The sequence below is a fragment of the Lissotriton helveticus genome, chromosome 5_1, assembly GCF_964261635.1.
Source record: "Lissotriton helveticus chromosome 5_1, aLisHel1.1, whole genome shotgun sequence".
Classification (NCBI taxonomy): domain Eukaryota; kingdom Metazoa; phylum Chordata; class Amphibia; order Caudata; family Salamandridae; genus Lissotriton; species Lissotriton helveticus.
In genome coordinates this window covers 1,916,332,368-1,916,347,059 of record NC_136065.1, presented here as the reverse complement: position 1 = coordinate 1,916,347,059, position 14,692 = coordinate 1,916,332,368, and the positions used below count along the sequence as shown (strand labels likewise).

The 14,692-nt window shown below is 42.4% G+C and overlaps 1 protein-coding gene and 1 long non-coding RNA gene across 2 annotated transcripts in view; one reads left to right on the top strand and one right to left on the bottom strand.

Moving 5' to 3' along the window:
- LOC144756016 (uncharacterized) overlaps positions 1-2,075 on the top strand; it is a 268,107-nt gene extending 266,032 nt beyond the window's left edge. The window contains exons 2-3 of the long non-coding RNA XR_013595003.1: positions 697-759; positions 1,968-2,075. This is a non-coding gene — a long non-coding RNA (uncharacterized LOC144756016). The remainder of the gene's footprint in view (positions 1-696; positions 760-1,967) is intronic.
- A 26-nt stretch (positions 2,076-2,101) lies between these two features.
- Positions 2,102-13,513, bottom strand: LOC144756015 (keratin, type I cytoskeletal 12-like). The gene is made up of 8 exons (XM_078645489.1): positions 12,826-13,513; positions 10,696-10,778; positions 9,699-9,855; positions 8,644-8,805; positions 8,436-8,561; positions 7,127-7,344; positions 4,844-4,974; positions 2,102-2,883 (listed from the first exon to the last, which is right to left on the bottom strand). Exons 1-8 carry the CDS (start codon positions 13,471-13,473, stop codon positions 2,789-2,791), a joined length of 1,620 nt encoding a protein of 539 aa, XP_078501615.1. The 5' UTR covers positions 13,474-13,513; the 3' UTR covers positions 2,102-2,788.
- Positions 13,514-14,692: the final 1,179 nt, after the last annotated feature.

Below are 14,692 nucleotides of genomic sequence, written 5' to 3'. Positions count from 1 at the left end.
AGATATGCCAATGTGTATGAAGGGTAGGAAGTGAGCAATTGAAGGACATTGCCAGATAATTCATTAGAGACTCCAGAGTGCATATGAGAATGGGGTAGTCAACTGTTTTCATTTTCATCTCTTTTGGGCACAACAAAAGAGAACGCTCCTGCCGTAGACACTCACGTCCGGTTGCAGGCTCATTTTGAGCACGGGTTATCGACGGAGAGGTGAGTATCACGGCGGGGCTTTGTCTAAATTTTATTTAGAGGCCTTTTATCACTATGGAATATACTTCCTTTAAGATAACAATATTAACGTAGACCGCTTAAGGGTCTCCCTACCTTCATGACAGTTTATAATCAGTAATGGGTAGAAGCGGCCAGAAGGGTGTTGCCTTTAAAGTCTCTTACCCATAATGCCCGGATTTTCTGGGCTAGCTGTTGACTTTTCCTTGGTGAAGTGTAGATCCCTGACATCCTACACTTTTTTATGCCATACATGTAACCATGGTATGTATGTGTACGTTTGTGAGGATCTAACTATTGAGAGACAACTCACGCCAGACACCTGGTTCTTCTGTCTGCGATTCTATCAGGTTTTCCTTTTTTCCTTGTTTTCATGCCTACCCTAGTTTTATGATCCATAATGCCAATAGACTATGGGTAGTACATACCGTATAAATGACAGATGCACTATTATTGTTCTTTCCTCCAGGGCGGTGCCCCCATCCTGAGCTGTCACCAGGTTGAGGTGGAGTTCCTTACCCAGCAATAGCAGGTAAGAGTTTTCTTGTTTCTTTTTTCTATTGATAATTCTTTCAAGCCACTAGTTATACCACCTTCTTACAGGTTGCACCAATCTGAATGAATGGTTCTGTTTACATTAGGTAAAGTCACCTTCCTTAGCAGACGGACCATGAGCGTCTCTGGTTCTCATATCCTTTTTTTGTTTATCCACTTGAGCACTGAAGCAGCAGCATCCGTATAGGTCCTGACAAAAGCCTCGCCCAATTGAGGGGCATCTAGGATGAAACATGATGACCACCACCTTCCACCATACCATTGCGGCTTAAATCCATGTCGCTGGTGCACTGTTTTTAATTCTGGCAGTCGGTGCACCTGAATAAATCTTACATTCTCGCCCTCTACCTAGTTTTATTTTCACTTCCTGCACATTTTACATTTTCTTTGCGCTGCACCCTCGCTCACACTATTTTGTTCATCATATGTGTATTTAGAATATCCCAATAGAGTAGATATTGAAGAACATCCCTGAACTCCTCCCTCTCGGAGAGTGGGTTGTAGCCCTCAAAGGAACTAGGTTTTTCCTTTGAGAGGAGAAGCCCAAATGATGAAGCATGTCACCTTTGGTGAGTGAGGGATTTCGTCCTGAAAGGGAATTCCCCACAGCTAGGTCTGTGTGTTATAGTTGGTGGCTTCTTTATAGTTCTTTACTCACTAATATTCTTTCTTTGTTGTTCTGCACAAAATAGACCCAAATATTTTACACTTGTTTTTGTCTGCAATCCATCGTAGCCAATATTTGCACCAGCTTCAAATGGAGGACAATCTTAATTTTCAAAATCCTGTTTCTGATTTAAAAATTGTTACCAACCTGGATATATTATTCCCAAACTTTTTCCTGAAGTCCACACAGATAACTGCACTCTCACTAAAAATTATTTTTTACTGTTCTTCATTAGTGCCATGGATAGAGAAAGAGGGACTTTCTCTTATGTAGGTCCCAGATACTGCAATTCCTTATCAGGGGATATTAGTCAGGAGACCCACTATCTCAGTTTCCCTTCTATAGGCAAATCTCTCTTTCTAAATTAATTGTTAACTTAATGAATACTTACACTTTCTTGCTAGTAGACTATAATGTAGATCAGCACAAAAGGACACAATATATATTCTCTGCTATACAAATGTAACCCAATCATCCATCGATTTATTTAACCCTCAAATCATTGTATGTCCTTACAGATCATTCTGCCTCGCAGTTGAGCTTTGCTGTAAATGCAACTTTGTTCAGTGGCAAAGAAGTTCTGAAGCAAATAATCGCGGAAACCTGGAGCGAAGATAGTTGAAGCAACACAAATGAATGAAAAGACGTATAGTACCTTGAATCAAAGAGAAAGTTTATTGAATTGAACAAAAAAGCAAGCAGATGTAAAAAGAAGACTGTCCCCACAACCTAAAAAGTAAACGTTCTTTAGTGAATTGAAAAGGAACCACACATCAAATGTTTGCAGATGGAAGTTTCTTTCTTGTATCCTTTTTTGCAATATCTTCAAGTAATCTTCACTATCAGCCACAGCCCGTGCAGGGTGGGGAGGAGGATTTCGACAGACGACACAGAGGGAAAATTATTTATTTATTTAATTTTCCTTGGTGGTTGTCTGTCGAATCCCCTCCTCCCTCCCAACCTGGCCCCACTGCCCCACCGCTCTTACCCCGCCGCACGGCCTGCTCCTGGTCACTATGGTTTCTATTGATAATACATTTGACAGTTACTATGTAAGATTCACTGTGAAACTTTATGACATCCATGAACTGAGCACCCTCTGTTGTGGTAGCTGCTCAGAAATTGTGATGTCACCAGTTCTACACTGGGATACTCTTTTTCACGTTGAAAATTGGAAAGCATACTTTTATTGATTGAGTAGTACACATGGGATCTACGGTAAGCATGTGGATTAAGTGCCAAGTAGTCAAGAAAGCGGATAATAATTCTGACGTTCTCCATTATCTCGAATCCATATGCAATTGGCTTGGTCCGGCAACCTTCAGCTCCTCCTCAGCATTCATTGATGGTCTTGTACCTGTCTTTTCGTACTGACCGGTTTGCCATCAACTAAATCCTCTGTAACTGTTATTACCCGTGTTGTCCTGATTGGCTCTGAAAAACAAAATATGGAGCAATTTAGAGCGGATCAATCTAAAATGCAGCAACCATAGCGTATTGCAACATGGGGGTTTTATTCAGCTATCCAGTAGAGCTTGCTACCAGTAAGTTAAGGGGACTCAGCTCTGATACCAGTGAGTTAGTCCTGGGTGAAATGTAAATTACAACAATGAAATTGCCAAATACATTTTGTGCTATGTGAATTTCACAACACTTCCTACAATTTGGTGCTATGAAAGATTGTGTATTTGTTCCTACAGGGCACTGAATCTCATAGAAAATTTCTTGTGTTTGCATTTCAAGTACATTTTTTCATATGAGAATAGAGCCTAGATATGAGTCCCATAGAATCTATCATTGGAACCAAGATATATCTGGCTGATTAGCCCGAATCAGAGAGAAAACTGCCGTAGGTTGCTTGCATTCCGGCTCAGGGAGGATGTGGTCTAGCAGTACGGGCTTGATTGTTCCCACTGGAGCAGGATCATAACTGATTTGCATATGACTTGGTCCAACCTGAAGTGGCATGGTGTGCAAAATAACAATAGATTGGGATGTGGCCCGAATAATTACCAGTGGCAGAGATTTGTATTCCATGTTACTGGAGTGGCAAACATGCTACAGGGCAGAAAAGAGGTAGGTAGGTAGATTTGTACGTTGACCCAAGTACTAACCTTAGAAGTAAGTTCATCAAGTTTTAACACAACTTTTATTTAGTTTTCAGTGTATGTATAGACATATTACATCTGTCAGTGGTTACATCGTCTGCAACATCAATAATTTCAAGATTTGGTACAAGTACATGTTTAACAGACAGTCATTGCAGTACTGTTTTCACATTTGTATGCGTAATGAGAGGTTTACATACAAATATCTGGATATACTTTTCAGGTGATTATGTTTTATAACTCTAGCTTTCTCCCATTCACACCCCTGAAATATAAATCCCTTACAAAAACATTAAAGCGATGCCCCTATTGTCTGAGTGCCTGAGTCTTCTAATACATCTTTACAGGGTGACTGAGCTGAAGCAGTAGGAGTAGAGGGAGGAGGGAGGGGCAGCAGTGGTAGGGGAAGAGAGAGGATCCTAGAAAGGAGTTCAGCAATTTAAGATTGTAGAGTTTCTCTGCCTGACTCAGAATGAGGGCTATAGTGTTTTAATGGGTGCTTAAGAGTGCATTTGAGGTTCTGGCCTCTAATATTCTTGGCTATACTTCGTGTAGAATTTCCCTTCGGTTGGGCAGTGCCAACAGTGTATGACCCTTGTCGCACCAGGGTAGCCCTCCTTCAAACCCCCCCACCTGTGGAAACTCATTCCCTTTCCACGAAATTCTAACCCGTAAACAATATCCGATACAGAAAGAGAAGTGCTGCATCTTTCTCTAATTCAAATACCACTATATTGATTAGGTCGACCATCTGGAGAGTGCTTACGGCCCCAATAAGAAGAAGGAAAGTGCTATCCACTGTCCATTGAGGTAGGTTTGGAAAAACTTGCTCACTACATCTGCATAGCAATATAAAGTTTTGCATAAGCCTAATTCGGTGATAAATATAATTTGTTTCCACCTGACAGCCTGTACAGTAGTTGAAGTAGTCTAGTTGTGACCAGCAAACTACAGAGAAAACAGTTTAATTATGTTTCAGTCATTTGGTGCCACCTGAAGGTGATGAGCTAATGGCTGTTGCCTTACCTTGTCCTATTGTAAACCTGGACGTGTCAATATGGAGGGAAGAACTTACTGACAGAATGCAAGATCAGCATTACAAAGCTCCGGTCTGAGGCTGAATCTAAGTCACATGCTCCAAGATAACCCCCACATGCTGAATCTAACCCAGCGTTGTGACTCTTGTGCCAGAGACTGTGTGGGATGCTAGTGATGATGTCAGAGCCTGTTTATTGTGAGACTGAGGTACAAGTGTGTAGGCACTGGGTATCACAAGAAACATTTACCTTTGGCAGAGGAGCTGGTTCCAGAGCCTCTGTCGTACCCGCTGCTGCCGCCATAACTGCTGCGTCCTCCTGAACTGTATCCTTTAGAGCCAGAGTCTGACTGCTGCTTAGTTTGCGAGACCTGTGAGTACCTGTTTCCAGAAACACAATGAATGATATTTTCCTGAATAAAGAGCCTTTTGGATTAGCACTTGAACAGTGTCTCTCTCTTGAGAACAGAAGGAATGACGCACTTCACAGCGAGTAATGGCAAACATCTCCAGTGACACGTACACAACACTTGATCATTTCCATGACACCAAATTATCTTTATATAACTTCTCAAAGTATACATCTTCTATATGTGTACAAATATAATGCAATTGAATACTGTCTTAGCAAAACTTCAAATCCCTAGCCATGTATTTCGGCTATAAACTCACTAATTGGGCAACGTGGACTGCCTTAGGCATAACTTAAAATGATTACTCAAAGGTTTTGCCAATAGCCTTGCACCTGAGATGCTTTGTTGGCCTCACTCAAGACAGGGGTGCAGCTACTAATAGCCTCAAATTTCTCTAAAGCAAATGACCTATGTCTGGGCATCTCCTAGTATCTTATACAGTGCCTTCAGGCAAAATACAGCAGCTATGCTACTGCTCTGCATCCCAAAATCCACATCGATCAGTAACCACCTTATATTGGTTTCCTGTGCATAAGCACATAATGTTTTAGGCAGTCTGCGTAATGCACTAAAGCCTAGTATCGGGACGAGCCATATCTAGAAAAGCTCATTCACCATCAACCGCTGAGCCTTCTTCACTCCTCCTCCCTCCATCTTCTTACAATACCACAATCTATCTATCTAGACAAGGTGGAAGAGCTTTCCCTCATCTGTCAGCTAAAATGTGGAACACCCTACCTCTGCGGATTATAACTGCGTCCGGTATAATGTATGCAGGATGGACGTTCCCACGCAAAAAAGCCTCTTAGAAGAGATGCAGTGAAATGTAAAAGATTTCACTGAGGCACTTCTAGGACGCCAGTGCGTCAACACCCCACGCCTGCTTGGAGCAGGTGTGAGGAGTGACGCAGGGTATTGGGAAGAGGCCTCCCTTTGCATTGCTGGAGTTGTGTCGTGATTACGACACGACTCCAGCAATGCATGATTTTTTGCCAACAGATACATCAACATCAGAATTTCTGACACATCTGTCAACCCTTGCGCTATGGTGGACCGTATTTTAACTATGATGCATCCATGGTGGTGCAAGGGTTTTGCACGCAAGCGCAGGGAAACTGACGCATCTCGGCTCTAACGCAGAGATGCGTCAGTTTCATGTAAATCTGCCCCTTAGGACCTGATTTAGGGTTTGAAAGATTTGTCCTATGGCACGTATAAAGAGACAGGCAGGATATCCGTTACGTTTGTGACGAGCACCCATCCGCCAAACTATAAATTAGGCCCTTACTCCTTGCCCATATTCTAGGAACCAGGGGCTACTGAAACAATTGTGGCCTAGTTTCAATTTTCATATGGCTTACCCCATTTCATTCAACAGAAAAACATGTTGTCATGCATAACCATGAACACAACCATATTGATGAAGCAAGCCGTTCGCCCAGCAAATATAAAAGATCAGACAGTGGCAGTCATTTTTACAACCCATTGACTTTCATAATCTCTGATGTAGATTTACTAATATTTAGCACTGGAGCTAGCATGACCCAGAGTTGTTTAAAATGGTGCAAACAGAGGCAACCATAAACCTTTATACACAAAAAGTATTTTGTGCCAGAATAGGACAACAGATGACAGTCTACCAACTCCTCAGTTATCTATCCAGAGGGAATGTAAACAGAGTGGGAACAGCACATAGTACCTTTGTATTTAAATGTATGCTGATGGGTATATCTCAAGTACAAATCTCACACAAAGCAGCCCAGCTGAATTTGGCACCCTAGAACAATGTGTTGAGTCGCTCTAAAAAGGCTTTTAAGAACTGATGACGGCATCACAAGTGCACAACTTTTTATAAAATTGCTGCTGTGCAATATTTATTGTTCACACAACAGAGCGATACAGATTTTCATGCAGCAGAACTGCACGCAGTATAGGCGGTTTGGGCCCACATTTTGAAAAGTGAAGGGAATCTTTTTCAAGAGAGCTGAATCCTCTTTAACTTCATTCTGACTGCCTTGTGACACTACACATGCTTCTCTACTGTGACATCCTTCTACATAGTGTGCCTTGCTAAGGGAAGTGAAGGAATTCATTAATGGAGCTTGCTGCCACCTCCTTACCCGCCTGAGCCTTCGAGCAGACGCTGGTAGGTCGCAATCTCCTGCTCCAGCCGGCTCTTGATGTCCAGGAGTAGGTTGTACTCATCACTCTGGCGCTCTGTCTCTTCCCTGAGTTCGACCAGCTGCTCCTCTACGATGCTGATCTTGGCTTGCAGCTCTGCCAGCTGAGAACAATAGGTTCCCTCTGTCTCGGCCAAGTCCATCTCCAGAGTACTTTTCTGTTCGATCAACAAAAAGTGCACAGTTAGAGAGTAGAGGACAAACCTATTGAGAAACCATGTCTACAAACATTGTTTTTTTGGTTTCTGCATCTCATTGCCAGTGTTCTCACAGTCAAAGGATCTCATTCAGACTCAACTTTTTGCATAAGCTGTTTATAGAGTAGTGAGTTGTCTATTAGTAGCTCAGTGATGACTGTTCAGTGAATTTGAGTTGGGTTCTTGTGTTTCTTGACCCTTTATAGACATTTAATGTGCAGTTTTGGGGGCTGTCGAATGGTAGTGCTCCAACATTCACCCAACCCTAAAGTAAGGTGAAAGGAAACTATCTAGGCATGGGTAAAGATCCAAGAAGAAGCTGGAATACTGGGACAGATATAGACTGCAACGATCCAAAAGTGCTTAAGAGTGGAGGACAAGGGTTTGAACAAATACAAGCTGGCTGTTCTTACATTCACTATGTTTCTAAACACACTAAGCACAATTCACAAAGTTGTGTGTGTACAAATATCAAAATGTATGATCTAAAGAAATTCACAAAAAGTGAACTTGGGCTTGAAAATCAATTTACCTAGGTATAATGTTACCCAATTACAGTGCGAGATTCCACATGGGTTAAGCTGCTGCAGCCCTTGCACTTAAGAGTGTTGGAACGGTCGGGATGGGGGGGATTTCAATAGCCAACCACGAGGGAAAATTAAATAAATTATTGTTTTCCCTCGTCTTCTGTCGAAATCCCCCAGACCCGGCCCTACTGCCCCTCTGCTCTTACCTGCACGGGCCACGGCTGGGTAAGGCTTATTCTCGGGCTGATGTCTGCAGATGTATCCCCAACCCAGTCCCACCCTGGAAATGGCTGTCGATGAACCTCTGTCAAAGACAGGAGTACGTCCTTGTACAAAGTAGGAAATGAGTAGTGACCGCTCCAAAATAGGTGGAAGAACATTTTCTCTTTGGAGAAAAAAACGTGCAACTGCACAAATCATTATTTTGATTACATAAAGGGCAACAAATTCATATTATATTATCACACAACACTTTTAGGGTTTCCAATAGTGGAGATGCCTTCTGAGCGGTGAACTTCCTCTTACCATTGCCAGTTGGGCCTGCATCTCTATCTCCAGCGCTTGCATGGACCGTCGCAGTTCTGACACCTCAGTCTTGCTTGATTGCACCTGCTCCACCCCAGATGAGATCTGTTGTTTCAGCTCAGCACTCTGAAAGGCAAATGAGGGTTATTTGATGGGGTCTTCTCAGTTTTGTTTCGACAATAAACATAGTGGGAAGAGGAGTCCATACCCTTTGGTTGAAATCCTCTTCGGCCCGTCTGCGGTTCTCCTCCGCCATTCTTTCATATTGCTCCCTTGTCTGGGTTAGGAGGGCAAGGAGGTTTATGCCTGGAGCAGCATGCATCTCGACGCTGACGTCTCCTTGACTATCATTTTGGTGAGCCTTCATCTCCTACAAAGAGAAAATAAGACAAGTACCGTTAATTTGAAAATATTTTCATGCAAGAGGTGTGAAACATAGAAGATCAACAATAGAAATCTGCCTATGTTAAAAAAAAACTGTTCTTGTGGTGATGTAATTTTAAAAGAAATTACTGATTGTCACTCTGCCACTAAGTAATGTTCTAAGAACAAAAGGGGATCGGTCCATTAACATGTGGTGGGGGCTAGACCCTTTATAAAATAAATAACACAATTTGCCCGAACCACAATTACTCAACAAATATTTTTTGAAAGGGAAGAGATCAATTTATTGTGATCACCCTCGACATCCTACTCAATGTCAATCTTTTTATCTTTTTCGAATTAGCACAAACTTTATGACAGAAAACATTAAATATTTACACACCTATATATACTTTGTACACACATAGAAAAAACACATTATTTACGCAATCAATGAAAATTCCAGCATCAAACATTACAAAAGAATTTTGAATACATCACAAACAACATTATAAGAAACATTACGATTTGTTGAGTAATTGTGGGTCGGGCAATTGTGTTATTTATTCTACTAAGTAATGTTCGGCATGCTAGTGTAAGCCAAATACTTTACACCAGGAGTATTCGATGTTGATTTATGATCCCTGTCGGATTTACAGCATATCCTCATAAAACAAATTAGAATACGGTAAATCTAAATAGTCATTGGCTATCCTGTAAATCTGGAATGAACTCAGCCCTACTGCACCACCATTGGACAATGATGGTCTATGGTGCATGTAAACATTTAGTGCCTTTCATTGGCCTTTAAAAGATTGGTCCTGAAAATTATTGGTACTTTGGGTTTATCTCATATTCATCACTTCCAAGACCATTCTGAAACACATTGCTATCTCTTACTTCCTCGTGGTTCTTCTTGAGTGCTGCCAGCTCCTCAGTCAGGCTCTCCAGCTCTGACTCCAGGTCAGATTTGGACAGGGTCAGCTCGTCCAGGACCCGACGCAGCCCATTGATGTCAGTCTCCACACTCTGGCAAAGCATCAGTTCAGTCTCATACCTAGGAACACGTTAATGAAAGCCTCAGGCCTTTTGATAAAGCATGTTCTATCTATTACTTTAGCTGGTGTCTGATCACAGTCACTCTAGTGGTGAAGATACATGTGGTGCAACAAGCCTTACCCATCCCAGCCAAAAATTGGTGTCAGCTACGATAGAATACACATAGAACGAGCTTTAGTGGAAGTGATCGGAACAATCATTGAGTGTCTTTTGGGGCAGAAAATCCCAAGGTTTTCTCAAGGAACACTTTATAACCCTTCATTCTGGGTGCTTCCTTAAGGTCATATTTAGGTAATCTCAATTTACCTATTCTTAAATACCAAATTTTACAGATTCGTTATTTAAGAATAGTTAAATGGGATGTAGATAATTATTCGGTAAATTTTACTGAATCGGTAGGATTCGGTAATTAAGAATCGGTATTTCCCGATTCGGTAATTCCCATTCATTCCTATAGGTGCTGAAGAAATAGGCACATTGCTGGGGAAAATTCTCTACATTAAACCGCTCTCTTTCTATATATCAGACCTTTATCATTCAACAATGAGCAGCTAAACCTAATAATGCTCACTTTATTAGGAACAGTGTCAGTAAAGTGGATGACTTACCCGAGTCTTGCATCTATGCCGTCAATGCACAAGAGAAGCCACCTGTAAAAACCCCTGTACAACCCCCTTGTAACATGGGTGCCAGTGAGTGCTGTATCTGCCTTAGGGACAAGTTACTTAGGTGTGCTGGGAGGCATCAGTGTTTCTTGAACTTCCACGCTGCCTGAATTTGAATAGGAAGTGTGCTGCTATGAACCAAATGCGACACAACATTACTGTGTTTTACTCACTTGAGTTTGAAGTCCTCAGCAGCCAGCCTGGCATTATCGATCTGCAGGACGATGCTGGCTTTGGCCACTTGGGCCTCTAGGATCTGCAAACAGAAGATGGCATAAGGAAGAGTTAAGGCCTACTCGTTCATATAATGTTATATTTAACATGGGCTGCAAATTGGGCCAGTTATTGTTAATGGGAATTACAACGTTACATATTATGTTAACTAAGTGGTGCCCTCATATTTTTGAGAATTGGAATACGGAGTGATTCTACTGCCTAAAGTGCTGACTGTCACACTGAAATACAAACATGAAAAACTGCAGCTCAGCACTTTATCAGTTTTTCATCGTGGTATTAGTGCTAGTGATAATTGCCAAAAGACAGAATATCACTTCATTTGGCTCCAGTCTCGTTCACTTGAATTCCACATTCTAGGTCTCTTTCCGAAAATCCGATTTCATGTTTGCTGCCATTGTAAACATTTGCTGCCTTTTGTTGTGAGTACTTTGGGCTCTGTGTTGAATACTGTAACCTTAGACTCTGACTACGTCCTCTGCTGCTCATCACCTGTGATTGATTTACGAATTTAACATTAAAATCAGCTCAAAAGTTCGTTAGACTTCCGGCCTTCCTTGGTGAGCTGGGAAAGAACAATATCTGCCACATAAGGATTTTTTTTCAAAGAGTTCCTAAACAAATGCTTACCCGATTTTCCAAGCTGATTTTGAATCAAAACTTCTGATAGTAGTTTACATTAATTTTGTACTTCGAAGTAACTACGTTATTTATTTAGTTTGCAATTTCCTATGTGGAAACAAGTTTAATTTTCTTCTTAAAGGCTACTGCAAACTAAAGCAGTCTGATTGCAAAAGGCAAGTAAACGTTACGAACTGCTTAACAAGGTCTGTTCACCAGACTCTCTCCCTGGAGTTGATAAAAAACTCTTCTCGTGGTCACTTGCCCAGTTTCCGGTGCCACAATCCACATTCGAGTGTGCGAAACTGCTACGAGAACAGTTCTCTTAAAGATAGTTACTTAGGGCCCGGTTTGGGAACAAAGGAGGTTGTGAAACCTGGGATTATAATTTCATAGAAACTGCAAGAACCCCCGAGAAACAGCTTTCTGTCTTGATGGGCTATTCTTGGTCTCACTAATTAGTCATGTTTGGAGTCATGGGGAGTGGAGATGTTCTTAGGTTTTGTGTTACTCTCTATAACTTTAGCTCGATAATGCAAATGGGACGTTTCTACATGGAACATATTTTATTTTAGGCTTTGTGTACCAGTAAGTGAGGCTGTTGTAAGAAGCGGCACTCAAGTATGATGTGTCCTCTGGGTAAACCAGGGTGCTGCAAGACTACAGGAGAAAACATTCTGTACAGAATAAGATTTTCAACTGGTCATTCTCAGAAAAATGTTAGAAAATAGCTAGGAATCTGAATTGGAAAACGTTTATTTTGTCTGTTTTGTTGCCTTTTATCAGCCAATGCTGGGTTAGAGCAGGGATGGGAAGCATACTCTGGCATCTACTGTGGTTTGTTGTTGCTTGCTTCCTGTGCTTTAAAGTAGCCTTTTCTTAGTCCCATGTCAGAAAATAAATTGATGTTTTCTCCCTTAACTTATCTCTATTAAAATACTTTTCTATCATGATATGAGTGTCTACTTGTTTAACTGCATGACACAGCATGCTCTACAACTTTTGTTCTGGTTGTATGCTATTTGCTGCATACGAGTGTGTATTAATTGATTTCAGTGTATGATTTGTAAGAGAAATTAATACAAATCTATTTAGTGATGTTTGCTTCAGAAAGGAAGAAACATAAAAATACTAGACCATCACTGACAACACATGCTATAGACAGATGTTTATATTTGAACCTCTTTTTACCTGTCAGTGACGATGTGAAGAATATTTAATATTACGTTCAATTTTTATAAAGCGGTTAGGCTTGAAATAGAAAAAAACTGTGAGAAAGAGAAGTACATAGAGAGACATACAGAAGAACTTGGATTAAGCAAACTCTAAAAGAGGGAAAAGAGAAAGAAGTACCTTGACATTCTACAATGAAAATTAACTAATTACTTTTGACCGGTGAGTTCATTGTTTAAGACAAGCAATCATTTGAACTGAACATGATACTTCACCTTAGCTTGTAGGTCTGCAATTTGTTTGAAATATTTGCTGTAGTCCGTTTCTACAAGAGCTGATCGGTGACTCTCGTACCACTCTTTGATTTTGCGCTCAAGCTCGGCGTTGGCATCCTCCAGTTCCTTGACCTTCTCCAGGTAGTTAGCTAGGCGGTCGTTGAGGTTCTGCATGGTCGCTTTCTCCCCGGCATCGAGAAGGCCCTCACTATGTGGTTGGCTAGCATGGCTCCATTGGTCCTCATGGCTAGCCTGGCTCCACTGGTTCCACTGGCCCCACTGGCCCCCATGTTCACTGCCAACAACGCCACCACCAACAAAGCTACCTACTGCACCACCAGCCGAGCTACTTCCGGCACCACCAACAAAGCTGCCACCCGCATAGCCCCCGTAAGAACTCCCAGCATGGCTACCCTGACTTGCACCCTGTCTACTACCAGTTTTCTGAGAGGCAACACTACGAGCGGGCAAGCTACCTACTGCACCACCAGCCAAGCTACTCCCGACACCACCAACAAAGCTGCCACCTGAATAGCCCCCAAAAGAACCCCCAGCATGGCTACCCTGACTAGCACCCTGTCTACCACCAGTTTTCTGAGAAGAAACACTGCGAGCGGACAGGCCCCCAGAACTGCGTAAACTTGCCATGCTGTACTATCGCAGGTGCACCAGCTCAAGAAAGGCAGCAGAGGTGGTGACTGGCTGCTGGCTAAATGGTTCCTCGTTATATACAAATTGGAGAGGGTGTGTCAGCTCACTGAGTGCTGTTTCCCATATCAGTATGCAGCTTTTGTCAGTTTATCTCTCGCTCATTATAAGATCAATTATAACAATTATTAATCATACATGTTTTTTCCCCATGTGCTGCTGCCCCTGCCCCAGGGCTGTTTGTTATTTCAGGACCTGAGAAGGGCGAGGCACAGAATCCTTTTCAGGATGCTGTACTCCTGCGCTGCTTTCTTCAGACATCCAGCCTTCTCCACGTCCAGGCAGGCCAGGGTGACCAGGTTTTGATAACCTAATACCAAGACACGCCACAGACATAAAGCAGGACTGCTCACAAACATAGAATTCTGGAATTAAATGCAATTTGACAGCGGTATCTTCTTTGTTGCTTAAGCTGCTTCCTTATGAGTTGAAGAAGAGAGGGAGCTCGGAAGGAAGCGCCTTTTGAGTTCTCTATACCCTTGCACAAAACACTCTCTCCTTCTGTGCTTAGTCAACCCTCTCTAAGAACTGGGACATAAAGTATGTTTGCGGAAATTGCCAGGTACCACAATAAATCGGAGCAGTCCCAGCAATGCCGAGATGGCATATTGACAACCTAAGGCAGGTATAACTTGATCGCAACACATGTGGGGAGGATAGCCCGCGGCTAGGGTGCATGGCAGGACAGGGGTGCAGAGTTGGACCTAGACCTGCGCAACCCAAGGCAATCTCTCCCACCTTTAGAACCTTAATGGTGAACACACTGGGAGATCAGAGCAAGCTACGAGAGCACTGGCAGGCAAACTTGGGGGACACCGACTACGAAGACTCGAGGGACCCCCTACAATGTCCCCGTGAGGTAGCTATCTGATGTAACTGAAAATCCTGCACAGGATCTATTACACTAGGATATTACTACTCAAAATAGGGTGGACAGACCATTATTAGTGCTTGAGAGGATGTGGGCGGAGTGGAACCTTTCTCCACACACTGTGGAACTGTCCGAAGATGGGACAGTGCTTACAAGGGATACTGACTAGGCTAGAGAGCGCAGCTGGTAAACAAATAGATGGACAGGCGCCCCTCGTACTGCTGAGTATCTAGAGGGGGCAGGTATACTGTCTTGCCAGAGACCAGGCGGCCGCCACTCATGGTGGTT

Excerpts from the sequence above, each read along its gene's own strand:
- LOC144756015 (XM_078645489.1), bottom strand. The coding sequence starts at position 13,473 with ATGGCAAGTTTACGCAGTTCTGGGGGCCTGTCCGCTCGCAGTGTTTCT. Across the intron at positions 8,562-8,643 it reads AAGAGGATTTCAACCAAAGG|AGTGCTGAGCTGAAACAACA; the intron begins GTATGGACTCCT and ends TTTGCCTTTCAG. Across the intron at positions 4,975-7,126 it reads CTGCTCGAAGGCTCAGGCGG|GTACTCACAGGTCTCGCAAA; the intron begins GTAAGGAGGTGG and ends TTCTGGAAACAG.